At 42.5% G+C, this 27,601-nt stretch overlaps 2 protein-coding genes across 4 annotated transcripts; one reads left to right on the top strand and one right to left on the bottom strand.

Moving 5' to 3' along the window:
- Positions 1-273: 273 nt before the first annotated feature.
- Positions 274-22,233, top strand: PLAT (plasminogen activator, tissue type). Of its 2 annotated transcripts, XM_076358993.1 has the most exons (14): positions 275-462; positions 6,001-6,102; positions 7,139-7,178; positions 7,591-7,722; positions 8,134-8,247; positions 8,613-8,787; positions 9,340-9,431; positions 9,689-9,863; positions 10,206-10,291; positions 10,688-10,883; positions 11,370-11,506; positions 11,595-11,735; positions 13,169-13,317; positions 14,178-22,233. In XM_076358993.1, exons 2-14 carry the CDS (start codon positions 6,022-6,024, stop codon positions 14,334-14,336), a joined length of 1,677 nt encoding a protein of 558 aa, XP_076215108.1. In that variant the 5' UTR covers positions 275-462; positions 6,001-6,021; the 3' UTR covers positions 14,337-22,233. The 2 variants fall into 2 exon arrangements, with proteins under 2 accessions (XP_076215109.1, XP_076215108.1); XM_076358994.1 differs by lacking the exon at positions 7,591-7,722 and having other exon boundaries at positions 274-462.
- On the bottom strand, positions 17,539-26,524 carry AP3M2 (adaptor related protein complex 3 subunit mu 2). Of its 2 annotated transcripts, none has more exons than XM_076358996.1 (8): positions 26,041-26,524; positions 23,678-23,849; positions 23,009-23,146; positions 22,382-22,467; positions 21,720-21,853; positions 20,630-20,837; positions 19,666-19,810; positions 17,539-18,331 (listed from the first exon to the last, which is right to left on the bottom strand). In XM_076358996.1, the coding sequence occupies exons 1-8, from the start codon at positions 26,311-26,313 to the stop codon at positions 18,243-18,245; spliced, it is 1,245 nt and encodes a 414-aa protein (XP_076215111.1). In that variant the 5' UTR covers positions 26,314-26,524; the 3' UTR covers positions 17,539-18,242. The 2 variants fall into 2 exon arrangements, with proteins under 2 accessions (XP_076215111.1, XP_076215110.1); XM_076358995.1 differs by having other exon boundaries at positions 18,242-19,230; positions 26,041-26,519.
- Positions 26,525-27,601: the final 1,077 nt, after the last annotated feature.

The following is a 27,601-nucleotide window of genomic DNA, read 5'->3' as shown; positions in this document are numbered from 1 at the left end:
CAGTGCCCCCCTCACTTCCCTAGAAGCATGATGGGACAGTTCGTCATAAGGGATACCTACCGTTTTCACTGTCACTGAAGCTTAAGGTGTTCAATGGGGAAAAACTGTTTTGAAGACTGAATCTGCTCTCTAACTGGAAGAGAGAAAGAACAAAACAAACTGGCTGTAAAATCCAGCATGCCCCACTCACTTCAGCAAGCAAGCTTTCCTCCTGCCCCGCACAGACTCACTCCCTAATTCTCCGGACAACAAGCCACCCTGCCCTAGATCATCCCCAGATCCTCTGGAAGGGGGGGAGGAAAGCACGCCCTACTGCACTCTGGAGTCTCCACCCCCTCGAGTGGAGTTTTAAGTAGGACAGGAGCTGTTCAGAGAGATCAGAGCAGAGACGCAGAAAACGCAAAACCAGACTGGTCTGGAAACGAAGTCATCAGCTGACTACAGAAGAGAAAAAGCAAAAAGGTAGGTACTACTCTGCACCTGTTTAAAAAAGTGCATTTCCTGTTTTCAACATCAATGGCATTGTCATTAAATACAATTAAATATTATTATTTAATAAATCCCACTGAAGCACCATGGTAGTTAACTAACTGAGCTATTGCCTTTCAGCTTTTGAAGAGCTTCATAATGCTGGGTAAAGCTGCTAGCTTTCAATTGTTTCAAGAAGGCTTCAGCTATTCCAGAGAAAGGGCTGACAGCCTCAGGCTCTGAACAGTTAGCAGGGAGGAGTCTCCTGCACAAAGAACATTAGCAGAAAAACAAAACAAAGGAAGAGTTAGGGACAAATATCTTGATGGGGAGGAGAGACCCGGAGAGCTAGCTGTGAAAGGATAATTTATCGTCTTCCTGGGAGGAGATCAGACTATGCCTTTCACCCCAGGCTCCCAACCAGGATAATGGAGGGACAAAGAGGAGGAGGGCGGGTCTTCTCCAGTTCTCCCTAAACACGCTTCTTTTCAAATGCGGCCAAAACCACAGGAAATATTGAGAATGATTCCCAAAACAAAGCCAGAGTTTGAAATATCCATTTCCTCTGATGCTTTCGAAGACTACAGAATCTTACTTTTTTCTTGTTTTGTTCTGGGTTTTTTTTTATTAATTCTTTTCCCCAAAAGCAGAGGTCCGTCCACTGTTACATTTTAGAGAGAAATAGTATGAGTCTGATACTCACCTGCTCAGTTTAGAAAAGGGATACAGAAGCAGTTTGTCCAGAAGGCAGGAAAAGGCAGCAAGGATCTGCAATCTTTGCTTGAACTAGATCAAGATAGCTGTTCATCAGCAAGAAAGCTATTAGTGCTATAGATTCAGAATCAAAGTATTCTGGAATGGACATACTAGGTTATTGGGAGGCATACGGGGGGAGAGCTACTTCTAATTTCTATTAATGACTTTTTGTTCAACCTTGATAAGGTACATCCTTTTTTAGGTCTTATTCCACATTGGTAAGATAATACTCACACTCTTACTGCTTAGAAGGGCTGCTATTAATAATAAATTAATATGTGTGATTTAAAGTATTCCTGCTGCTGCTGCTTCAGCAAAGAGAGATAAATTTAGGGTATCGTATATCTTTATGTCCTAATGTACCTGAAAGTGTAGAATCAAAATGTCAGAACACCACATCTAGGCCTCTGGCTTATTGCTAGAGTATTTTTGATCAGACAGAAAGCAAAGAGTGAGAGCAGAAGGCACAAACTGTTTAGGAGAGCCCTACCAGAAAGCACATTGCTTGCAGATTTCTGCTTGGAGTCTTATAAACATGGTATTTTTCAAACAGCCATATGGTTTCAGTTTGATAGGGCTTATCATTTGGAACATTCCAATTGACTGGCCTAAGTTGTACCTTTCCCAAAACTGAAAATAAACATCTGGCAACATCTGTTACCAGTTTTCTATGCATAGTGGGACAGCAGCCACCAATGGATGGACAGGCATCCCCCCATGGAGAGGGGGAAAGGAAGGGGGAAGGGCTGCAGCATTATAAAATAAGCTAGCCTGAACAGGGGCAGCAGAAATAAGTGGAAGAAAGGATGTGGCATCCGATGTAAGACAACTTTAGGGAGACTATCTGTCACATTCTGCAGTATAAGCATGTGCTGTGTAAGACTAGAATCCACTTGTATAGTGGACTATATGGGATAAACTGGATTATAACCATAAACTTGATTAAACCATGCAGGTGCTTTTTAAATAGGGACTCCTCCTTTCATGTCAGTCTCCAAGACCGAAACGCCTTTTTTTTTTTTTTTAAATATGTTTCCCCTTCCCCCCTGAACACTAGCTATAGTTTCCTGCTGGTTTCAGGCAGCTAGGACTTCCTCCAAGATATTAGTTAGGCCAGCTTTGCCACTCTGTCCTCTGACAAAAAAAAACCCCAAAAAACCAAAAAAAACCCAAACAGACTTCACCAGTGTTGCCTTGTTTTGGGGGCATCTTAGCAGGTACCTCAGAAATGAGGTCTCAATAGTTCTTTACGGTGCTTCCCAGAGAGAAATTCTAACAAAGCAGCTCAACTCAGATAAGTAGTTTCATTGAATGAACCTCTCTTTAACATGGTCTTAGCTAGCAGAATCTCATTTCTTAAAGCTGTCGATAAGAACTTCAAGCCTTCTCCACAGATAGCAACAAAGATGACCAGTGGTACTAACAATTAGCAAGTTAAAACCTTGCTACTGTGGGATTCTGAACACAAGCCTGCATAGCTCCAATAATGAGCTACAGCTGCAAGGAGTAAGGATAATATAACACAGAGTTACAGCAGCAACTAAATGACCCTGGGTAGCAGTTCAGATCATCCGCTTCAGCTTTGGGAATGCTGCTGATTTAGTTCAGGTTCAACTGAAGTCAATGCCTACTTGGAAATCACTCTTACAGCTTTTAAAAAGGCTTGCTATACAATGCAAAATGCTTCCTAAGAGGTAAGAAAGGGCTTGAAAGTATATAAAAAGTATACTACAAAATCTGCATACTAATACAAATCCCCGAGAGATGCTCTGAATTACAAGGATCTCATCATTAAGATGTGACCTAAAGACAAGACTTGGAGTAACTAAGGTTCTCGGAAGCTGTTCCTGTGACTCTTTTCAGTCTGACTTGCAACTTAAGTCTCCTCTTTGTGCGGTCTAATAATGAGAAACCACAGCCTAAACTATCCTGCTGTACTCCCAGTTCTGCTTCAGAGACTGGAATATTTGTGCCTTTTGCTTTTTCTTTGAACAAATCTTTAAAAAAAAAAACCAAACCAAAAAAACCCCCCAAACAAACTCTCTCCCTTTTTTAGCCTTGAATCCCAATTTATGACTCATTCATCTGTCATACTCCAATTTCACCAGCTATTATCCAGCTGCCTTCTCTGGCTTTATGTAAACAGAGTCTGAGCTCCTAATTTCTGGAAGTAGTTTTCTCAAATAACTGGGTTAGCTTTCTACTTGCTCAGGGATCATATAACGTAGGTGATAAAAAGCTGATAGTGTGGGAGACAGCACCTGAATATTATTTCAAAGATTTGGAACTGCAGAGCAATCCGAGAGATTGGGAATGAAGTTATATCTTCTTGCCTGCTACTCTACCTCACTCCCAGCTCTTGGTTTGTATAGGAGGCATATTTTTAAAGGAAGGGAGAAAATGGACCTCTGGTGCTGGACTCATTCAAAGCAGGGGGGTTCCCATCTACATCACACTCATGATTCGTCATCTCAGCCATCTAGACTGACTGCTATAGCAGTCTTGGTTAGTACAGAGGATCAAGCTAAATCTGTTCACATTGGTGATTACTTATGTCTTGTTCAACTGTAAAAAAGAGCTACTATTACTGCATGCAGGTGTAACTATTACTTTTAGGAAGAAAATTACAGATTCAAGTCAGGAAGCCTGTGATAGTTATTTGTCTTATTCTAAGAGCTCAGATTACATAATAATGACAACTCCAGTCCTTAAAAGCTATTACTCAACTGTGAAAATCGATAATACCTTCCCAATTTTTAATAGATGTATTGGACCTTGCTATTTAATGCCATGTTTCCAAAAAGTCCCATAGGCACTAAGTTTCTAAACTTCTGACACTGTATAATCATTTGTATCCATCTTACTAATTTAAGTTTTGCCATGAACAACAGTCTCCTCTCCCCCCCAACAGAGAGTCCTGTGGGTGTACCAATAAATCCTCATTTAAAGTCCTGCAGTTCAGCAGTGTTTCTAAATATAAAATAGAACTTCGCTAGCTACCAAACTCATGCTGCTAAGGTCAGGCTTTACTGGAGTTCTTTTACATACATACATTTGCCTGATCTTTTACAGTTACTACAAGGTCACCAAGATAAAAGAATGGGCAAAATACATTTTCTCGGAGATTTTTCCTACAGGGATTAACAGAGGAGCTGGGAGTGCACAGCAAAGTGCATTGCTTTCATAGGCAACAGACCACCTCAGAAAGCCCTTCACTGCCTTTGTCTGACACGTCCAGTGTATTTTTCTGCTATGAGGATGAGATTAGAAATGGCGTTTAGTACAGCAAGGGAAAAAACCCGCATTGCTTAATTTCAGCAGTAAAATTCTGTATACGCTCAAGACTACGCCATGTTATGAGCATGTCCCCTGCTGCTCAGAATTTTCTCTCTGCCCAGCAGCTGCCCTAAACCAGTCAGCGCTTACACAAGGCGCTTGGCTTTGGTGAAAGAAATAATTTTTCCTCCTTTATCAGGAAACAAACTGGGGGAGGGGAAACCAGGGCACAAGATGGTAGCATATCTCGCTGCAGTCAGTGGCTACAGAAATCTAAATTCATGCTTCTGCCGAGAAGCTTGCCTGCTCAAGGCCAGGCAGAAATAAATTTTGCTACAGTAGGAAGAAATACAGATGGATCACAGTACCCAAATGTCCTTCCTATAGCTGTCTGTGGCCAGGTCAGAGCAGCAGTTTCACCAGGTGGGAAATTAGCCTCTGATGAGTGAAGAGAGAAGTAGATGTTCAAAGCAAGTGAGATGAATGGAGGCAGAAATCCAGATTCATCTTTAACCCCAGCCATGCCACATCAGCCGGCGGTCTGCCACAGATCATTGGAGGTTCTCTCCCAAGACTACTGCTGTAGGAGACAGACTACGTAAGTCAGTCTGAAGGAAGCAGAAACTCCATGTGGGATGGAAGAGGGCTTTGTCTGAAATGTAAAGCTGCTGAGGGGATTAGAGGGAATAAGATGTAGTTGTGACTGCATAGAAGTGACACAAAGAAAGAAATGCTGCAACAAATAAATGAGAACACCAGACCAAAAGCTAGCCTGCCAGCCAATTGCCATATTCCCCCTTTTTAGCAAAAGCATATGACAATAGTAGAAACTAAAAGCTCAGCTGGGGAGAAGCTGTAGAAATATTGAAAATCAAAAGACATAGCAGTGCTGTCCCCACCTATCATCAAAGTCTCCTTGCCAACACGTCCTCTACACAAGAGAAGCCCTTGGTCTCACCCAGAGCAGCAGTCTGCGCAGAAAATGCAAATCCTCTTAAACCACTATTATCACAGACTGACCCTTCAGCCGGTTTTTGTGCCCCTGCAAGAGATCTCTTAGGTAGGCCTCCGTGACCTGAATCTCAATGAACACTTTCCAATCAGCATTACACTCCCTCATTAGACAAGTCCATCTCTCTAATAATGCACACGATACTGTTGCTTCCAGCAATCTTGGGAAAAAGCACTTGGAATTTACTTCTACCAGCGTTATTCCCCAGGAAACTCTCTGCGTTTCCTCCAGACGTAAAAGGGTGTGTTTTAGCTTGTCAGGTTTCTAAGTTTATCAAGTAAAAGCACATCTGGGTCCAGCTTGGCAGTTTCCCCTGTCCAGGGACACCAGGACAGTTAGACCAGATGGCTGAGAACTGCAGAGTAGAAAGTGTGTTTTAATGTAAAAAGAATTTTCATAATTTAAAACCTTTATTTAAACTTAACCTTGAACTCCATTCACACTGTAAAATGCCTTGGTTCAACATCTTTTTTCTTTTGTCTCTATAGAAAACTTGAGATTTGGAAGTGATGTGGAAAACACTCAGAATGGAAGGCAAACTCCCATGTCTCCTCCTGCTGGTGGGAGCAATCATGACTGCTCAATGCCAGGTAAGAGGCTAATGCATCAAATAATGGTCTTGCCATCCTCCTGCGTTTTCAGCAGCACTTCCTTACCATCGACTCCAGCTGTCTGCATCAAACAGAAGGAGAATCTGGTTACATCACTAGAAATCAGAGGAAGGAAAACCTTACCAAGTAGTCTACCTCTAAGCTGGGATTTCCAGTAATGTGTTATCCTGGCTGGTTTTCAGTTCAGTAAGCAAGTCTTTTCCAAATCTTCTTGGTGTATCTGTTCACTGTCACCTTTCACTGTTAGTAAGAGTTCTATTGTGATCACCCTTTAATTTTCTTTCTATTGTCATCACCTTCATCATTACTCTCACTTACAACTGGACATCGATGGTTCCCATGTCCCCTCACTTTAAACCTCACATTGCACAGCTTGAGTAAACCCTACACAATTCTAAAATGTTTAGTCTCTTTCACAAAAAATTGCTATCCCAGCCTTCCTCTTTCTTTTTATGTTATTCTTTCTCTTGTGGCCTGATCAAAGAAGCTTTCTAAATTGGTTTCTTCCTTAAAACTTTATCCAAAATATTTTATTTAATTGGCTGCAGGAGACATCTCTCTCAAAGGTAATCAAGCTACAAAGGCTTATGGGGAAACTGCATGTCAATGAGCAAGAATAACTGCTTGTTCACATTTACTTATTTGGAAATTATTTGCTTGAACCTCCTTCAAATAGCAGAAAGCTGACAAGCTTTAGTTAGCACTTGCAATGCCCCAAGAGCACATAATCACTTCATGCACTATGTGAGTACAGCACATCCCAAGTTCACGTCACTCAGATGACAAGCAATCACCTGGTAATCTGTGGCAACTCAATGATTTACAATTCTCGGTACCCATGCTGAGGTACTAAAGGCGCTTTTCACTGTACTGTCTGACAAGGAGGGCAGACAGTTGCTCAGAGCTCCCCTGAGTCACAAGGCCTCAAGAAGAGGACTGGCTCTTTGGAGGCACTTGTTCTCTCAGTTTTCTTAAGAGAGCAGTTACTCACAGAATTAACCTTCTTTGCTTGCAGGGCTTACACGTGCGTTTCAAACGGGGAGCCAGATCTAGAGGTAAGCCAGGCAAACTACAACTGTGTTACCTGGAGCTTTATGAACACAGGAGGGGAAAGCAGATGATGCTGCGGGAACGGAGCCTGAAAGTTGTTTGTCACCGTTATCTGGATGAGTGATTCAGAAGGCAAAATACCAGACCGTTAATACCATCCACAACTCCAAGTACAAAGTTTTCCCCTCCCTCTGCTCTTTTTCAAAGAAAAAGAGGCTGGTCAATAGTGGAACAGTACACCCAGCAACACAGCAGTGAGAGAGATGGGACAGTTGTGGACTGAGAAGGAAAAAGGGCAGTCCGTTAGACAGGTGCTCCCATCACGGATACTTTTCTCCTGGAAAGAGAAGAGTTCTTTTGCTCAGCCAGGTCTTTTCCCTGAATCTCTAAAAGATTATTTCCTTTCTCCAATTACAGCTGTTTGCACAGACAATTCATCTGGAGAAATTTACCAGCACAGGGGGACCTGGCTGAGACTCTCAGGGAGCAGAATAGAGTACTGTAGGTGCAACAGTGGTCAGAGTCGCTGCCACACTGTGCCTGTCAGAGGTGAGTATGAAGAAGAAAAAGAGAAAGGAAATGGTGGGGGATGAGAGATTGTCCATCTAATCATCCTAAAGAACTCCACTGTCAGGGAAGGAGTTATCACACAGAAAATTTGTCTTGAAATAGAATAGGATAGAGATGAAAACACTAATACATACTGACTCAGGCATGTCCAGATCTCTGGAGTGGGCAAGGGGCTGAGGAAGGCTCCTAATAGTGTATATGGACAGAATGGAGCAAAAGAAGAATGTAAGCACTACACAAAAGACTATAAGCACATGACAATAACAGGCAGGCAGGGAAAAATAGAACAGGCTAAAGGAGACTGGCAGGAGAGGAAAGATGGGTATACATTGCCAGCTTCTTACTTCTGTGAAATCTAACAGTATTTCCTGGCTTTTGCTTATTCCACAGCCTGCACTAGAAATAAATGCTACAACGGGGGCCAATGTTCACAGGCATATTATTCCCCACAGCTCTTCATCTGCCAGTGCCACCAAGGTTTCTCTGGGAAGCAGTGTGAAATAGGCGAGTATACCATGTCAATTACTGTGAACAACGCTACTGGTTTTAGCTATGCAGTGCAGAAGGATGAGGTACCCAGAAGCTGCTGCTGTATACTAGGCTCTCTGTTAAGTTGCCTCTTTTTATTCTAAAGCTAATACTACAAAGAACTTTTAAGAAGGACATCTGGGCTGTTCTCAGTGTCTCTTAATAAAACTCTAAATTATGGAGCTGAAGACCTTCATGTATATTTACAGTCTGCCTGGCAAGGCATTTTCACCAACTTACTAGACAAGACATCTGGGAGCCAAGTTTAAACAGAACAGAGACTGGGGAAGCAGAGTTTGGGATGTTGTCCTTACAGTACCATTTTGTTTCCTTTTGTTCAGATACTGAAGTTAAGTGCTACAAAGATGCTGGAGTAACATACAGGGGTACATGGAGCATAACAGAGAGCGGAACTGAATGTTTAAATTGGAATAACAATGGCTTGATGGACCAGACGTACAGCAGCCGAAGAGCGGATGCTGCTGAGCTGGGACTGGGCAATCACAACTATTGCAGGTGAGGTCAGAGCCACAGGAATCAGCCCATTCTAAGAGCTTGGAGCAAAGGAACGGCTGTTTGCAACAGTCTAATACCAAGCAGAGAATACTGCACAGGTGCAAATACAGTGCAGCCCATGAGCAGCAATTGCAGCTTCTGTAGACATATCTGAACTTCAGATCTATCTAGACTGGATGCTTATGACAGACTACAAAATGTATACATCTCTCACCCTATAGTCTTTCCCTTGTCCCTTCTCAGTGCCTAAAAATCCCTTTGTAAGCCAGTTTCCTGCAGCTCCAGATCCTGCTCAAAACTCTAAAAACATAGTGCTTCCTGCACATGAACTAAACTGCACAAACAAGCTGTCCACTCCTGCTAGCTACTGGCTGTCTCATCCTCACGTCCATGTACTCCACAATTTTATAATTAAAATAGGAATCCAAACTACTTCTGATGGTTCAGTCCACGTCTTCACTGCAGAGTAGGATTAAGTTACCGAACTAGATGGCAGACATGGGACTAATAACAATAGCTTTGTAATGATGCATAATATCATAACTCTTTCAGAAACCCAGATGAGGATTCCAGACCTTGGTGCTATATCTATAAAGGGGGAAAGTACATCTGGGAACACTGCAGTGTGCCCTCCTGTTCAAAAGGTACATGCAGGGGGACAGGGAATGGACTTTAGAGCTTCCATGATTCACTGCGTATATAAGGGTTCTCTGTGGACTCGCACTATTTCTGTAGCCTGAAAAGTTGAGACTCTCACGTTAAATGTTTAAGCTTTCAATATTTATGACACTGAGAGACTGAGATAAGTATAGCTAATATGTAGATGCCTTGACAGAAATCACAGTTAGGAACAGCTGATGGGTTCACATCCATTGGTTAACGTGCAGCTTTCTTATTGAAGTTGGGAACATCAACTGCAAATCTGGAAGAGGCACAGATTACCGAGGCAGCCACAGTATTACCAGTTCTGGAGCTACCTGTTTGAGGTGGAATTCTCAAATCCTTGTCAACAAGTTATATACTGCTTGGAGAAGAAATGCTTACCAGCTGGGCCTTGGTAGTCACAATTTCTGCCGGTATGTAGTCCACTATAGAATTAAAAAAAATCCCACCAAACTTCCTTGTGGTACTCTTGAGGCAGGGCTCTAGTCTTTTACATGAGTTATTAAGGCACGGGAAATACATTATACTGCTGGGAATTAAGCTCACTGACAACAGTAATTTTATTCCACCTGACCTATCTATGCTTCTTTAACATCAGACTCCACAAATGCAAATTCCACGTGCCCCTAGGGCCCTCTGTATCTCTAGAAAAATCAAAAAGGGTACACTCAGGTTACAGTCTGCCACCTTTAGGTCTCCCCAAACTCCCTGCAGATCTGATAATACAAATAGCTCTTCTCTGTCCTGTGCTGCAGGAATCCTGACAATGACAGCAAGCCCTGGTGCCATGTACTGAAAGGAAATCAGCTCACATGGGAGTATTGCAACGTGCCTACTTGCTGTAAGGATCCTAGCACTCCTGATTCTTCTTTCTTTGAGGCATTACTGTTCTGCATGTCATTTGTATTAAACTCAAGCCTCTTACAGTAAAATAAGAGCTGGGGGGGGGAAAGAAAAGCTTTTTAGAGCAGAAAGATTCTGTGGCTCCACTCTCACAAAAGTGCCTTTTTCTCTGCCAGAAGGGAAGATTGCAGAAATGGAGGACAGAAAAGGCAGGGTTTCCTTACTGTATTTTTCAAATCAGAATACAAGTTTCCTAGGAAACAGGAATGAGTCAGATACTAAACAGTTCATGCCAGGCTGCCTCAACACGCACTGACAACTAACAGGCTCTTAACCCAAACTCAAAGCAAGAATGCCTGAACAAGAAGCCTATTTCTGGGTTTGTCATCCACAGCCACCTGTGGCTTACGGCAGCGCAGAGTACACCAGTACAGGATTAAAGGTGGCTCCTATGCAGACATTGCAGCTCACCCATGGCAAGCTGCCATCTTTGTGAAGCATCGCCGAGCTCCTGGAGAGCACTTCCTCTGTGGAGGAATTCTGATCAGTTCCTGCTGGGTTTTGTCAGCTGCTCACTGTTTTGAGGAAGGGTAAGTTGAGGATTCAGTACTGTCTGGGGGAAAAAAAATCTGGAAAATGGAAACATCCAGTATAGCCTTACTGGAAGTGTGAAAGACTTGGAAAAAAGCTCTTTATCCCAGTAAGTAATTCTACACTAATGATTATAGAGTTAGTTGTGCTGAGCATTACAGACAGGCATTTATAGGGCAAACTAGCAGCATGGCATTAAGGTACCACAGCAGAATATCAAATAGCTGAAGAACAAAGTTGTCAGTACTGATGCAGAGCCATCTGAAACTTGAGAACAGCAAGGGGCTGGCAGAGGAGCTTTGCCACGATGGCTGTAAGCAATTAGCGCAAAAACAAAGGCAAATAGGACACTTGAGGTCAAACTGCCTGGGTAATGAAGTAGTAATAGTGCTAAAATAAGAAAAGCAGAAGCTCCAACAGTACATCTTCAAGGGAAGGGTCCACTCCAGTTAACACGGGAAGAAAGTAAGACTCTTGTTCTTCAGCTTTAGTACAGATCAGCTGAAGATTGTGCTGGGTAGGACTTCCCGAGCAACTCCAGAGGCAAATGAACAAAAGTTTCAAGTGAAGACCTACACTGTGCATCAGAGATTTGACTCAGAAAACTTCAACAATGATATTGGTAAGAACTTTTCTGACCTTGTGACTGGAAGGGTCGCAGTTGGCTCAAGTTTGTGGTTAATGAAGTGGGGATTTTTTTCCCTCTTCAGCTCTGTTGCAGTTGAACTCGGATGCAGAAGACTGTGCTATTGAAACAGACACTGTCCGTGCTGCCTGCCTTCCAACACGAGAACTGCAGCTGCCTGACTGGACTGAATGCGAGATCTCTGGTTACGGCAGAAATGAAGAATGTAAGTAGAAGATACTATGTCCGAAGTTTGGGCCCCCTGCCCTCAAAGAATTCAAGCCTTTAGCATCACTTAATGTGTGACTCCCTGAATTATTATATGGGTGCTACAGAACGTATGCGTAAGCGGGAGATACACAAAAAACAAGTTTTGCTGTAAGTTACTTCATTCTTCTGAGTTCTGTCAGCTGCATGGGCTACTAGAGTCTTCCTTGATACTCTCCAATAGTAGAAACACAAAAAATGGCACAATGGATAAGGTAGGAAACACAGAAAATTTACAATCAGGGCTGCCACATTTCTGCTGTACTGAGTACATTTAGATATTGTCATTCTGACAGAAATCCATTTCTGTCAAGATTTAATACACTATACAGTTGCAGGTAGTTGCATTATTCTAAAAGATACATTGGCTGTGCAGTGGTTAGCAAAAAAAAAAGCTAAAGAAATAACAATCCTAGATATATATTAAAAGGCTGGCTAAATGGTTTTTAAAGTGAGCTACAACAAACAGGAATAAAACCTGTCTGAAAGTATACACAGGTTGACCTATATTTAAAACAAACAAAACCCCCAGCTCTTATTTTACTGGCACTTTCTACTAATTTCTTTTTATTCACTAACTTGTAAACCCTTTGAGACAGACTGTGAAGCATCCATCGTAACAAAACCTAATCGTGATTTGAACCCATAGGGTTTTTGGAACAGACTTGAAGATTTAACATGTAAGTGTGGCATAAAGTGCTTTTAAAGTGCTTTTAAAGCTAGTCCTCAGCATTCCTTACAGGGACTACAGGATAAATTCTTTGAGAGGGAAAGGATGCTGCAACTGTAAATCAAAACTAGACTGAAAAACAACAAACCTGCCAACTTTCAGCTTTGTGCAATTGCAGCTATGCAGGAGAATAAAACCAACACCCAAAACAAACAAACAATAATTCCCTTCCATTCCAACATAACACAAGTGTACATTCCTATCCAGTTACTCAGTATTGTGTATGACAAGACATCTGATTTTTGTTAGCACAAGTCTAATACTAAAAAGTCAGGATCCTGTTTCATACAGTTAGTGATTTTCATAGGCACTTCCTGTGACTTCATTTTGATTGATGTAACTGTGCAAAGACGACTTACTCATCCAAGAAACCCAGCAGTCTTTAATTTGGAGCCTACAAAAACCTCTTTAGCATTTAAGCTTGCTAAAGAAGCAATAGTCTCTCTCAACTAGATTTAAGCTGTTCTCACTAGCAAAGCAGAACCCCCAAGAATTAAAAAAGACCCTTTGGCAAGGAAATACTAGTTCAGCCATTCCCCCACCCCCAGCTACTTCTGTTTACTCTCCCCTAAACTACAGAAACTGAACTGCAATTTTTTTTTTTTTTAAATAATTTAAATAACAGACGTATATACGTATTTTTATTGTCATTTTTCTTCCAGTTTCTCCATTCTATTCGGAGCACCTGAAGGAAGGCCATGTCAGACTGTTTCCAGCCAGTCGGTGCACAACACAGCATCTAGACAACCGGGAAGTTACAGACAATATGTTATGTGCAGGAGACACAAGGCACCTTGATGATGCCTGCAAGGTAAACTGTTCCTCTTTTCTTTTTAGGTCTGTCCTTGATAGTCTGAGCTAACCAAACAAAAAAGCTTCAGAAAATAATTTAAAGAAGTTCTGCATTTGGCTACATGGAAGTTCTAGTAGACTTTTGTTGAACAGAACAGAACTGCTGCCTCCTTTCTTTTTTCTTCCCCTGCCCCTCATAGCTGGGAAAGCAGGCCACACTTAACCAAGCAAACCAGAACAATACAGATAGAAAATCCCAAATATAGGAAATACCACAAAACTGAGCAGGAAACTCCACCTCAGCAGCATTTCCTAATATTTTCTCTTATGTGAGCATGCAAAACACTCAGCAGGAGGTTCTGTAAGAGGAAGGGGGTGCCGCTCTACTGTAAAGTGGAAAAAAGAATAAAGGCCAAAAGATGGTGGAGAACGAGCAGCTGTAACATGAGGAAAAAGGAGGGCATGCATTCAATCCATATCCTTTCCATTTAAACAGCTCTCTAATAATTTTGCTTTACTGTTACACACAGCAGTATAAAACACCCTGGATCTTTATAGCTTGAATAAGAGCATTCCTCTTTTTGTCTTTATCAACATCTCACCTACATTTCATAAATGAGCACCATACAGAAAGTTAGATGCTTTAGTGTTAGTTAGATTTTTTTGGGTCTCTCCCCATGAAAGGAGCATTGTGGGAGTCTGGAACACAAAAGCGGCTTACGTGAAAGTGCTGTTACTAAGAGCTCTCGATTTGTGAGCATACTACATAGGGCATTTCTGTAGACACCAATGCACCACTAAAGCCAGTGGGGGGGGGGAACAGCACAAAACCAAACAAACAAAAAAGGAGATTGTTACTAACCTGCTACTTCTCTGTAGGGCGACTCTGGAGGGCCTCTGGTCTGTATGAAGGATGATCGTATGTATCTAATTGGAATCATCAGCTGGGGAATAGGCTGTGGCCGCAAAGACATACCTGGCGTTTATACAAATGTGAATCGTTATCTTGACTGGATTCAAGACAACATGAAACCCTGAGAAAGAAAAATGTACTATCCACAATCTTGTGGCAATGCCCTTGCAGCTTCCTTCTGGGTGCTTTAAGGATGCTGACAGGGCTTCCTGTTTGTCCAGATGCTTATGACTTTCAGTACAAGAGGAAGACAAACTGCAATGTGTGGGAAGGGCGCATTCTCAAATTATTCTCCTTTCCTTATTACAGGTTATTGGAAGCTAACACTCCTTTCCCCCCACATCCCCAAGCTTTCTCCTTGCATCAAGTCACATGAGTACAATTAAAAATAGATTTTGGCCCGAGAGAATAAACCAAGAGAGAACATCATGCATCCCATGAGCAGCTATGTTGTTTTGGGAATGGGTGTGAACTGAGGGCAAAGGGGACAGATTTAATTTCCTGAAAACTTCATCTCCCTCCTTCTTACTTGGCTGTAAATTTGGAAGACATTCCAGTCAGGCTTAAGCTCTGTCCTTATACCATTTTACTTTGGTTATTTAAGCTGGTTTCAGCTTGACTCCAATAGAAAGAGCAAAGCTGTAGGCATGGGCTGCTTATCTCCTTATCGATATACTACTTGGTTTTTCAGTTTGGATCTGATTCATTAACAGAGTCTGAGCTTAAAGTCTCTGAACAAATCCAGGATGGCATGCTTGTTAGGACATTCTATTCTTGCACTTGCTTTTCCTCCTGGTAGGAACTAAATATTTAAATAAATATGGAATAGGTAAAAATCTTAACACCAGCCTTATCTGCCACAGAATCAACACATTACTTTTTGACTATTAAATTTCTGTGCATTATCATCTGATACGAAAGCAAAAGCTCTCTCTTTAGCACAGCAGGGCAGAACAAAGGACAAGTCTAATGGTAGCAGTTTTAGGTGTCTGCTAGATTTACATCCACAAGTAAAGATCAAGTCAAATGTCACAAGGCTGCATTTGTCCTTTAACAGAAGACAGGACAGGTATAACCAAGTCACCATGGACTAGAATGTCAGTAATCAAGCATTACTTGCATTGCAGTTGCCATGTGATGCCTAGTGGTATCTATGCATGTCCTGAGAGTTAAGCCTCTTTGAGAGATACTTTTTAAAACAATTGGACAAGAGAGTAAGAGAAAGCAGGTGTGACTACTGTTTACAAAAGGAAAAAATTCTATTGAGGTTACAAAAGGAGTTTAGCTTTAGTATCAATCAGGCATTGTAGCTAGAAAACTAGTCTTGTATTTGGGAAATTCAAAACATTATAACTCAAAATGTTTACTCTCACAGTTTTAAGGAGCTCTCTGATGATCTACTAGCACAGCCTCTAGTCAAATAAAGAAGCTTATATAATAAGTAAGTACAGAAGAGAGATTTGGTAAGGACGCCCATTACTTCCTCAAATAGGTTTTGTAAATGGCAATTTTACAAATGGTCCATATCTTTCTAGCTACCAGCTTAGAAACTGACCTCAGAGATCTTCTCTAATGTCCTCAGAGAAACAGTGGTGTAAGTCCAGTTAGCTTCAGCAATGAGTCCCATATTCCAGCCAGTGGAAGGGGAAAAAACCCCCAAGTTGTTCATTAAAAAAGTCACAGTTCAGTTTTTTTGGTGTGATTTTTGTTGTTGTTGTTAGTTGTATTTTATTAAGTATTAACCTTGAGAAAAAGACAAATTAACTTCCATTCCTCTCCCCTAAACCCATTTCCAAGTGCTGCTGCGCCTTGCTATCCTGGTATTCACAAGCCTGCCAAATATCTGCAGCCTGTAAAACACCCAAAACTGTTCCAATGAGTAACACAGGTAAGCGTCTTCAGGAACACAACTTTTGTTCCACAATTCAAACAGTCTGTTAAACACAGTGTTTGAGCTTGATGTCATCTAACAGCCACCAATACAATGTAACTGAACCACACCTGATACTGATCTTTTAGAAAAATACATCCTACAAAAATATAAGTTACAGAGAACAGTTTTACGCCACAGCTGTTACCAGCTCCTTAAAGATACCCTTACATGAAATATTCAAGGTGACACGAGGGCTACACAAGCTTTAGCTGCCATTTCTGCACTGGTTGCTTCCTTCTATCCTGGTCTGCCTTCTGTGAAGTCTTCTCTGCGGCTGACTTAAAGAAGGGCCCAGAATCAACTCAAATTTTTTCCAAATGCTTCTTTATCCCTCATTTTGTAATAGATCCTTAATCTGGGAGATATACCAAATCCCAGTCCAAAAACTAGAACTTACGTTCTCCAGCCTTACTTTAACGTCTTGCATTTCATTTCTCAAGTTACTGCCACATGGCTCAGTGCATTTAACTGCATTTCTCTGGCTTGTTTACCCATTACATCCCTCCCTGATAAAAATCCCTGAGATGGTTTCCATCTCTACAACATCAGCTTTTGCTCTTCTTGTTTTTTTTCCCCTACTTGTCCTCTTCCAGCACACAGTAGCACCATCTTGAGACAAGGTCTAAGATAATAATGACTGCCATCTCCTTGCCTCATCTTTCTTCTCACTTTGCAGTTGATATTGTCATATTCAAGTTCTTTCAGAACCTAAGTCGACATCAGCATTTATTGTAACTGAAGTACACAGCTACACCTCACATTTCCCCCCAAAACTCCCTTGTATCATTATCTACCAAGTTATCTCACTGATGTTGCTTCCTGCTTCCCCCTTCTGCCCTGCTTCATCTTTCATTCCATAGGAACTTGCAGTCATCTCAGACTGATACAGAAAGCTTGTCGTAAGGGCCAGACACCCTTATGCATACAAGAAGCCTTTCAAGATCTCGAGTAACACGAATCACTTCAGCAGGAAAGAAAAGATACTTTAAAAAACAAAGCTACAAAGCTAAAGGACAATATCAGTACTTGAGGAGCAGGAAGGTGAAGAGGTATTTAATTGTCTTCATAATTAAAGCACAGCCCTTAGCCTGCTACCCAAAACCCTACCTAGTAAACAAAAATGGTTCAGCTGCATTCCTAAAGAAAGTTTCACTGTGGTTCTAGGAAGAGCTCAGCATTCCTTTTGGGAAACGCTAAGAAAAATTACCAAGAAAGTAATTAATTTTAGCTTTTCAGACAGTGACTTAGTCCCAAGCTTACAATCCCAATTGCATAAACACATTTATCTCCCTAAGGCACCCGCTATCCACAATCCAATTGGCATAATTTACCTTCCTCCTCAAATACCAACTTCTTGTAAAGCCCACACAAACCACTCTGAAATGACACAGATGACATGAAAAAATTATTTTTATTGATGCCCTTGCTGAAGGTTATATTTGCACTGAATGTGCTCAGCAGTAAGGCCACCTGCTATGGCATTCATCAGTTGCACTGGAACTTGCAATTCCAGAAGCAAGATGCCACTCATCCACTGCAAGTATCCATCACATGCAAACCAGAATGTATGTTATCCTTTGTTTATGGTCACCTTGTTCTGTTCACAAGCATGAGCTGTACATGCTGGACTCCACAGCCACCTGACAGATGCTGTAGTCACATGTACAGCAGCTTAGGGACAAGTTCTGTTGCCACAGAGAAAACACATGGGCATCTAGTCGCCAAAGAGCACATTACAGAATATGGAACAGTGCAGATGCCTCTCATTTCATATTTATGCTGTACAGAAAGATGCAGCATGGACTGGAATGGGCAGATGCAGCAACAGCTCCTGCAGAAGAGATGGTCCCAGTGAAAAAATCCAGCGTAGGCTTGAATCCACCTGCACAGCAGCTGATTGGTACAGGAACTGGAATGAGGTAGGACAGCCAGAAACACTACAAAGGTACCAGGACACAATTATCTCAAACACAGACATCAGTGAGCAGGAGAACAGCAGTATCACCTTCATTTGTAATAGGTAGGCAGAGTCAAAAAGAGGTTCCAACAAGTTACTAGGATAGCGATCGTCTTCATTTAGCCACAGCTTCAGTTTCCATCAGAGTGCTATGTCTCCAGAAAAATTCTCCTGCCTCTCTCTCTTCCCTGACTCTCCAAAGAAGCTAGGAGAATCCCTACCTTCAAATACTGACGAAATAAGAAGAGAAGCAGAATTACATTCAGATGTCACCACCCATCAGTTACAAGATCACATGTGCTATAGTCAGCCCTTCATAGGATACCATACTAAGATTTGGATCGGTTTCCAGTCTATCTTCAGAGATTCAAGATACTTGATGACCAAGATGGCTTATGAAATAGCTAGAAAAAGCATCCAGTTCTTCCCTTCCTCCCTCTGTGGCACCATCCCCAATCTCAGGCTTCTTAACTTCCCATCCTAGGTGGGACAATCTACCTTTCCACTTCTTCCAGTCCCTTTGAGGCAGAATGGCTAGATGATCTCTCTGCTGCCAAGAACTATACAGCTCTCCACCCTAACGCCCAGTGATGGAGAAGGGCAGATGCCAGACCATCACACTGCAGTTGAAGTTTGTAGAAATTCAACTTTGTATCATCTACAAAGGGATAAAAGCAAACCAAAATATAAGGACGAGGGATTATAAAAGGCAATAAATGTCTAGAATTTCCTTTAAGACAGCAAAATGAAGGTGATACAAGCTTATATAGCTGACTTGCTAATTCCAAGGGACCTGAACACCTCTCCCATCTGCCGTTGTTCCAAATACTTCAGACTCAGCTAGGGATGAGATGGTTTCAGGTCAACCTTACTTTTCCCTGCTCCCCAGCACCCTAAGCACTGGCTCTCCTGCTCATGCTACTACAGGCAAGGGAGCAACCCTAAACAGATAGATGGGGTAAGAGGCTGCATCCAACAGCCAGGGACAGGAGAAACAGGAAAGTGCTCTTCCTCACTATCAGGATCCTCTAGGTTCGGACTTGGAACTTGCCCGCCTTAGTCATGTATTTTATCCCCTTGAAGGGCTTGTACTTCTCCCCATACATGTCCAAGCGATTCACCTTCAGTCCTAAAGACAAACAAACACAGCATAAGACTGACTGCTGCCAGAAACAAAGCAGACAGGCCTTCAGGATAAAGGAACAGAAGATCATACTAGATGTGCAGAAAGCATAGGGAAAGTTTTAGCAAGCAGTAAACAGAACGGTGAAAAGCTGACAACTGCTAATTGTCAGAATCATTCTTTACAAACACATCCATACCCTCAAATTCTTTATAGGTCTGTAAGCACGAAACGCAAGGAAATGTAGATAGGCTGTTTCACAGAGCATCAGAGAGAACAAATCCATGTATGTGTAGTCAAAGCACACTTTTTTTTTTTACTTGAAGAACATGTTTCAGATAGAATGTACTTCAGAAGGCCTGCAGAGCTACTTAAGCTACGTGCAGAGTGAGCACTGACACAGCAGAGAATATTCAGCTTCTTTACCTGACAGTCACTTACCAGATATAGCCAGCTGCTGAATTTTAAACTGCAGGTTAATGGTGGGGTTTTCATCTGGTTTTGATGTCCCAGCTTGCAGGCTCATGCTCCCCTTCAGGCTCGGCAGCTTCTGGGGGTTTATTTTTCCCACATCCCATGACAGCAACTTCAAGGAACAGAAAATGCAGCAGTGAAACAGAAATGCTGTAACACCCTCTAAAGAAAAGTCCCCTTCCAATGACAGCTTTTAATGTTTCTTTATGGAAAAGGTCTTTGTCTTAGTATCTTGCCTTTCATATTGGACAGACATAGTACAGGTTTGAGGAGCAGCTGCCTCGGACCTTTGTTCTCCCTCTCTCTTTCCATGAGGTTCCCCAAAAGCCTACCATGAATGATGTTTCCACTACTTGTGCTACAGGCCCCATTTCCTATGTGTAACAGTGACAAAAATAATGCAGAATTGCCTCCTTTCCACGTGGCTGAAGCAGTGTTGCTTGAGGCTCTACTGTAGGTAAACCATCAAATTTAATTTTGCAATAAGAAAAAAAAAAGTGAACTCCCAGGGAGGACAACCAAACAACAAAACCAGAACACCCCAAAACAAATCAAAACCCACTAACTGCAGTGTTTGCAAAGGACCAAGCCTAACATGCAGTACTAAGCATGACAACTAGATATGCAAAAGCTTGTAAAGCATCCACCAGACTAATGCCTCATCATACAATACCAGTTCTTGGATTTTCTGCACACACCAAGCAACCAGAACTACAATCCACTCAGACACTGAGCTATTTGTTGTGGGGATTAAGACAACTTCTAGTATGCAATTGTCCAGAAAAAGTTCTCACCCCAAGAAAAGATACTGCCTTCAGAAAAGCAATGTTCAAGGAAACGTTCATGTAAGCATGAACAGCTCAACTTCATTTGCTGAAAGGTAAAAAAGATTAAAAAAAAAGTAGTATCTAATTTCTCTCTTTCCTCTCACCTTTGTAACTGGATCGAAGATATGTGTTCCCTGAGAGGGTGTGAGGGTCATATTTAAGACACCTTTTGGCATCTGGCTAGTGACCATCACTCCCTCTACAGTCTTCCCCATAGTCTGCTTCGGCCCCACTGTGATCTCAAAACGTCCCAGTGAGCTGCTATCACGGAAACTAATGTTGTGTTTAACGTAGACAGGAATTGCCACAAGACTGGAATAAAGACATGAACAGAAAGTCCTTGTCAATCTCTCACCTTCATCTTTGCTTTTTCTGATGTAGTCCTTGCCTTCTACACTGAAAACATTGGAAACCAATCTCCTTAAAAGAGAATGAAATCCTACGCTCATTTGTTTGATCTAAGAGCAAAGTCAGAATCCTGTTCTCAAGTCTTAATTGCACTTTTTTAAAATCAAGCTTGCCATATCTTAGTTTTCTACCTCTCTACAGGACAGGTAACTACATCCAGTATTAACAGAAGACTTGAGCAAAGGATGAATATTTTTGCATGTCACAATCAAGCTGGCAAGTAGTTCCAAGCAGTGCAGCAGCACTTTGAACTTCCATGTTTGTGCTTTCGGATGAATTTCCCACTCCTTTTCACCTAGTTGAGATAAGTCTGACAAAGTCTAACAAAACGCTTTAGCATCTGTAACCCCAATTAGTACTTGGTAAGCTGCTTCTAGAAAAGAATGCAAACAATGGACAAGAACTTGTAGTTCTATTAAGAGAGATGTCAAAAAAACAACTAGATTACCAAACTATCTTGTTTTATTCTAGAAGTTTTTCATAAACGTAGGAAATCAACAGCTTGATTACTCCATACTGCCTAATTCTTTCCCTCTCTAGTTTGTTCATCTGCTACTAGTCTATGAAAAACGCTGGCTGACCAAAAAGAAATGACAGAATCACTGCTCCAAACAAGGAGAAAACGTGTTTTTTTAAAAAAAGGAAAAGTGCAAGGTACCACGCACCATTACTTCATTTGGCACAACATGCCACCTGATCTTTAAAAAGCAAATTCTTTTTTTTTTTTTTCCTCCTAGCTAGGAAGATCCAAATTTTTTAATTCACAGCACTACATTCATCACCTACTTCTGAGCACTGACATGGTAGGAGAGCAACCGAAAATTTCCATCAGGTGGAATGAAGGAGAGTATTCTCTCTGACTCCCAGCGCTTAAAACGCACACATGGATGAAAGCTGACATCATCCAATAACCGAGGGTTCTGAAATAAAAGAAAGTCACAAGGTTAGTGAAGGCAGTACTACTTAAAATAACCTCCTCTTCTTCTCAGTCGTCTATCCATGAAGGCCCTATCATTTGACTCACTCTGCCCACTTGAAGGTATCTACATTCAGACATGTTAAGCTATTTGATGCTGTTACATCTGTGTGGTAGCAGTACGCAATAACCTCTATCCTATTTTAGAAAATTCATTCATGTCAAATAATTACATTGATGCACACTCATAAAAAAAGATGGCCCTTTAGGATATCAGCCTAAAGCACCACTGTATCTCAGAAACTTAGTCACGGCACACACTAACAGTACTTTTAACAAAGAATCTGAAAATAAAGCCTTTAGGCTCAAAGTTGCTGAAGTTCATCATGAGTTTCCATTGTCAGTTCTTTCTCTTTTTGTTTGGCATACCCAGGTTCTGATCTACTGGAATCCAGCAGCATGAGACTGAGATCCTAGTAGCAGGGCTGGGAAACCCTTTTGAAAATACTTAAGATACATCCTTGAGCTTTACCATAAAGGAGAGGGTAAGGTCTGGCATCCCAGTCAGCTTGACACAAGCATCAATCACCCCTTGGATTTCAGCAGTAATCGTGGAACCTGCAACAATAAAGTAAACATGGGAGGTTATGCGAACCTGATCAAAAAAATCCCGTATGTGGAAAAACTATCAATGGGGAAGAAGGAAATTTATTATCTTTATGAAATGTCATGGCTCATTATGTTGCCTGCTCAACATTTTTCTCATTCCCAACAACTTCTAGAGAAGATGCATACAAATAAGAACCACTGACACCAGCAACGTCCATTTTAATGGCCAATGACAATAGCTCCAAACTCTAACAAGACTAAGATGCACAAAAACTAAGGAGATAGTGCTGTGCACAATTTTCACTTGCCTTCTGTTTTCTCCAATACAGAATTGCTTACAAGACCTCAGGAACAAGGACAAGTGAAAACCTTGGTACCGCTCTAAAATTTTTGACTGAATAGCACCTACAAGTTGGCAACATTCCAGAGTAAGAATAGGAATAGAGCTTCCCACACTTAGATGAGGGAGCTTCTCTTTGAAAACCTAAATCTCTCTTCAGGCAATATCAGGACAAGTTACCCTCATCTTAGCCAGAAGCAACTTCCATACCTGATTTGTCAATGATTGCATCTATCTCCTCAATCACATCAAAATACGCCTCATTGTTGGTATATTTTACACCAGTACGTCTCCAAGGCACCACTGATAGCTGTCCAGTAGGAAGCTGGTCACCCACATTAGTGCTTCCTGGAAAAAGAAAGGCAATCACAGTGCTCCAGAACAAGTCCTTGGCCTCATATAACTTAATTGTAATTAATCCCCGAGAACCTTTATCTCTTTGTAGGAGAGCAATTACTCTTCCAGACTCATTGTTTGTATTCTGCAATTTACATCTCTCTCACATCCAACTCAAACATACCACAATAAGGCATGGAGAAGTGTAACTTTTAAAAAACAAAACCAAAAGCCACCCCAACAAAAAACCCACACCAAACTAACTCATCCAGGAAGTCATGTCATGGCTGTAACTGGAAATGTAATCTGTCTGTTTCGGTTTAAAAAAAAAAAAAAAAAAAAAAAAAAAGCACAGCTGGTGCTGGAACTGGACGGAACCTCAAAGTAAAGCGCTAACACAGGACTCCCTAAATACACCTATGCTGGGGTTTAGAATGGTATGGAACAACATAAATTTTCTTCACCCATGTCCTAATTTACTTATGCAAGAATATTGATTGCCACATGGCCTCCCCAGTTTATCTACTTTTTGTTTCCCTGTACCTGTGATGGTGTTGACAACTGTTCGCAGGATAGTGGGAGGTTTTATCAGTTCCTTAAGAATATTAGACTCTGTTGCCAATGGAAAGCCATTGTCCAGCATCTCCTCCAGCACCTCATAAACCACCACAACATTGTCCTTGATCATCACCTCTGAACAGACACCAAAATAATCCTGCGCAAAAGAAATAATTACTCAACAATCTCTGAAAGAGAGTCTTCGCGATCATTCCCACATAGAAATAAATCAAGCCTCCTCTTGGAGGATGTGAAACAACACTGAAACTCCATATATTAGTACAAGCACATCAGACTGACCCATTCCAACAGACATGCACAACTCTGAGCGTACCTCTGCTACTGCCCCAGCAAGCTGGCAAATCACCACACCATCATATGCTCTTATTTCCTTTCTATATAACAAGATTCCCTTTGATAGCTAAGAGATTTTTTAATTAGCACTTGAAAGTGGCTCAATTGCAACCGATTAAGCAGCAGTATTAATAAAGAAAAACTTACTTCCTGTGGCCACTACTGACTTGAGTGCAGTGATGCCCTTCATTAGACTCCAGTATTATATATCCTTCCTCAGCTGCCCTAGTCTTTACCTACAGTACTCTCAGTATTTTAACTGTGCAGCACTGCTGTTTAAGGAATTCAACCTCTCCTCATCAAAGCTTTTCATTTACTTTTGTTATAATGCTCGCATACAGGCAGGCAATAATACAATTACTAACTTCAATTCTGTAAGTATTTTTTTAGAATTTATTTTGATGTGGAATATAGGGGAAGCACAGCTTCAAACTCTCTGCATATTCTGCCTAAGTCCATGCTTGTGTTAAAGGAGAACATTTCTGAAGTCCGTCTAACACACTGTGTTTTTTCATTCTGATACCGCTTGGGGTGTACAGACTGCTTACACATCCTAAGATGTATTAGACTAATAGCAGGAGCCCAGTATTCTGAAAAGTCTGAAAAATAATTTTATCCATGTAACAAAACCCTCCTTCCTCATAATTTAAGAGGTGTATAAAGCAGAACCTTAGAACGGGAATCATAAAAGATCCACAGACCAGTTTATTCCCCAGCTTGATTCCTCTACTTTTCTTCAGCTCCTACTCCAAAACAATAATTAGCAATATTAAAGTTTGCAGTAAAAATATACCAAGTCAAATTGCAAATCAGTAACACAATGTAGGTATAGAAAACTAAGTGGAGATCTTTCAAGATTCAGCATATGTTATAGGATAATTCAGCAATTTTTAAAATTTAACATTTAATTTACTCATTGTTTTATTCTATGGGGACTTCACGCATCTTTCTGGAGAGCGAGCGAGCACATGCACGGAAACACAAACCTGAGCTTCTAGTTACTTAGAGCAATTAAAGAGATCAGGCATTCCGCACAAAGCATGAGTATACATAAACTGTGACGCTAGAGAATTCCTAGTCCTGCACTACAAACATATTTCTTTTTCAGACATAACCAGATTTTAACATATGGCCAAGCCAGTGAAGACACACTCAGGCCTCATCCCCTCACAAAACCCAAGACCTAAGCAAGTGACATAGTACGTTTTTGGCTGAACAGCCAATCCACTCCCTGAACTCAGCAAAACATAACTTGGCCTACACTCACGTTCTGATTGGCACCTGGAAGCAAAAGCTTACATGATACTCGTTTGACCAAGCACCCACATTTCCAGTATTCTGGTAGGACGCTGGTCACAAGACATTTCAAATCCAGACTACACAATCCTATTGTTGGCAGGCAGAAGACAGACATCTTCACTATTTCTCTAAACTGACCAGCAGTCGTGTCAGCCATAGCACAGAGGGGATACGGCTGCTCTAGGGTAACTCCTGTGACACACGTTTTCAGGAAGCAAATATGCTTCCAAGAAGTATCACTAGATGTAAGCACATAGGCAGGTTGTCACTAATTAACTAAAGCACATGGCTATGAATCGCAAAAACTCCTTGTGAGAACATGGCCAGCTTGGCCTTAGCTCACAGCTCCTAGAAGAGATGAGGCTGCAGAACAGAAATATAAATCTTAATTGCTGAAAGGTCCTTCTTCTGAGCACAGGCTGATCTTGAATCCATCGTCATCCTAGGCAGTACGTTCCCAACCACCACAAGCCCTCGAGACCCACTCTAGATCCTCGCAGGTGCAGAATGAGAATTAAGAGACAGGAAAAAGAGAAAACTAATTGCTGCTAACTTGGAGGGCTCCCTTTTCTCCCCCCGCCCCGTTCTGCTTTACAACGCGGCAGTGACCCGGGGCTCCTCCTCTTCTAACCTCCTCAGCACACATCAACTTTTCAGCTAAAGCAGAAAGCCACTCCGCGCCGCGCGAGCCGTACCTGGAAAGTATCGACGACGCGGTGCAGGAACTCGATGACGAAGAGAGGCGGCACCTCGCTCTGGATAACGGCCACGAAGAAAATCTTGTGGCGGTAGACGCTGAGGAGGTAGTGGTGCGGCGTGGGGATCACCGGCGGCACATTCTCCGCCTCCGAGGCCCTCTCCTGCGCCTCGAAGAAGTAGTCACAGACGGAGCGGCTGACGACACTCTTCCAGTGCTTCTCCAGGAAGATGTCCCCCGAAGCGTTGATCAGGAACAGGCTGTGGATCATGACTGCGGCGGGCAGGCCACACGCCAGTACCGTCCTGCAGCCAGAGCAAGGCCTGGCCTCGCCTTGCCTCCCCTCCGCGCGGCCTCACAGGCCCGGCGCCCGCGTCCTTCCTGCCACAAGCTCCACCCCCCGGCGCGCGGATTGGCAGCACGAAAAACTCCCCTAACCTCACCGGGCGGGGCTTGGCAGCGAGCACTCTGATTGGGTGACCCACTAACAGCCACGCCCGATAGGCCGAGGAGAGGCGTGCGGATGATGACGCAGGAGAAATGCACGCTGTGCTCAGCTTCGGTTAGGGCAGCAGCTCGCCCGGGCTCCAGACAAGTCCGGGAACGCGCCCAGCAACGCCCCACCAGCTGAGGCCCCCGGAAGGGGCGGACCGCCCCAGAGCGCGCGCAGCGAGCCCCGCCCCCCCCGCTCACCCACGGCACCCGCCACGGCCCGGCAGGGGGCGCCGCGGGGCAGGCGCGCGCGGGGAGCCCCGCCTGCCGCCGCGCTGTGCAACGCAACGGACGCTCGTCCCACGCTCACCTCCCCGCGCCGTCGTGAGCTCCCGGCTGCTCAGCAGAGTCAACAGCCCGGGCTCCTCACATATGGAGGCTGCTGCACATCCCCCATCTCCCCGACTCGACGTGCTCGCCCAGGCTTTCCAGATGGGGCGGTCAGAACTGTGCTCCGCCCTGGAGATAACGGAGCCTGCGGCCGTAAAAACGATGCCTGCTTCTCATTTTTTTAAAGAGTATCCTTTTTTAGGGTAGACATCTTAGTATAGTCTATAAAATGTGTTAAGTAACCCAGCTTCTACAGAGAGGAACAGCTAGTTGAATGTTTTCCACTGTATTATTTTGCTGATTTGTTCAGCACAGTACACTACTGAAAACACAATCCAGCTGGCATGAAAGTGACAATTGTCAGGCAAAACGCATCTAAACTCTAAGCCAAGTGATTCCTTTGCATAGTTAGAACAGGTGTTTCATGTTCATATAGCAGATCTCTGGACTTCCAAGTTAGGCAGATGCCATTACAAATAATTTTCCAATTTTACTATTCTGCTGGGAACAAACATAAATGCAAGAACAACGAAAAGGAAGTCCTTTCTATCCCAGTAAATAAGCTGTTCAGGCATACAACCTTTATTACATGGGAAGGAAGGTGACTGCCTGCTGGTTAGGACTGCTGCATAAGCATTGAAAGACTCGGGTCTAGGTCTTTACACCTGACTATGCTTCATGAATCCAGGCAAATCTTTTCAGCAGTGGTATCACCAAGTCTGGAAGATGAGTAAGCT

This window comes from Aptenodytes patagonicus, chromosome 24 (genome assembly GCF_965638725.1).
Source record: "Aptenodytes patagonicus chromosome 24, bAptPat1.pri.cur, whole genome shotgun sequence".
Lineage (NCBI taxonomy): Eukaryota > Metazoa > Chordata > Aves > Sphenisciformes > Spheniscidae > Aptenodytes > Aptenodytes patagonicus.
This window is presented reverse-complemented; position numbering and strand designations above follow the sequence as displayed.

Bases quoted from the DNA above. Each gene is read 5' to 3' on its own strand.
- PLAT (XM_076358993.1), top strand. From the start codon at position 6,022: ATGTGGAAAACACTCAGAATGGAAGGCAAACTCCCATGTCTCCTCCTG. The intron at 8,248-8,612 runs GCGAGTATACCA...CCTTTTGTTCAG, and splicing joins TGGGAAGCAGTGTGAAATAG to ATACTGAAGTTAAGTGCTAC. The intron at 9,432-9,688 runs GTACATGCAGGG...TTCTTATTGAAG, and splicing joins TGTGCCCTCCTGTTCAAAAG to TTGGGAACATCAACTGCAAA.
- AP3M2 (XM_076358995.1), bottom strand. From the start codon at position 26,313: ATGATCCACAGCCTGTTCCTGATCAACGCTTCGGGGGACATCTTCCTG. The intron at 23,147-23,677 runs GTACAGGGAAAC...TTCTTTTTCCAG, and splicing joins AGTTGTCAACACCATCACAG to GAAGCACTAATGTGGGTGAC. The intron at 19,811-20,629 runs GTGAGAGGAAAG...TGTTCCTTGAAG, and splicing joins TCTTCGATCCAGTTACAAAG to TTGCTGTCATGGGATGTGGG.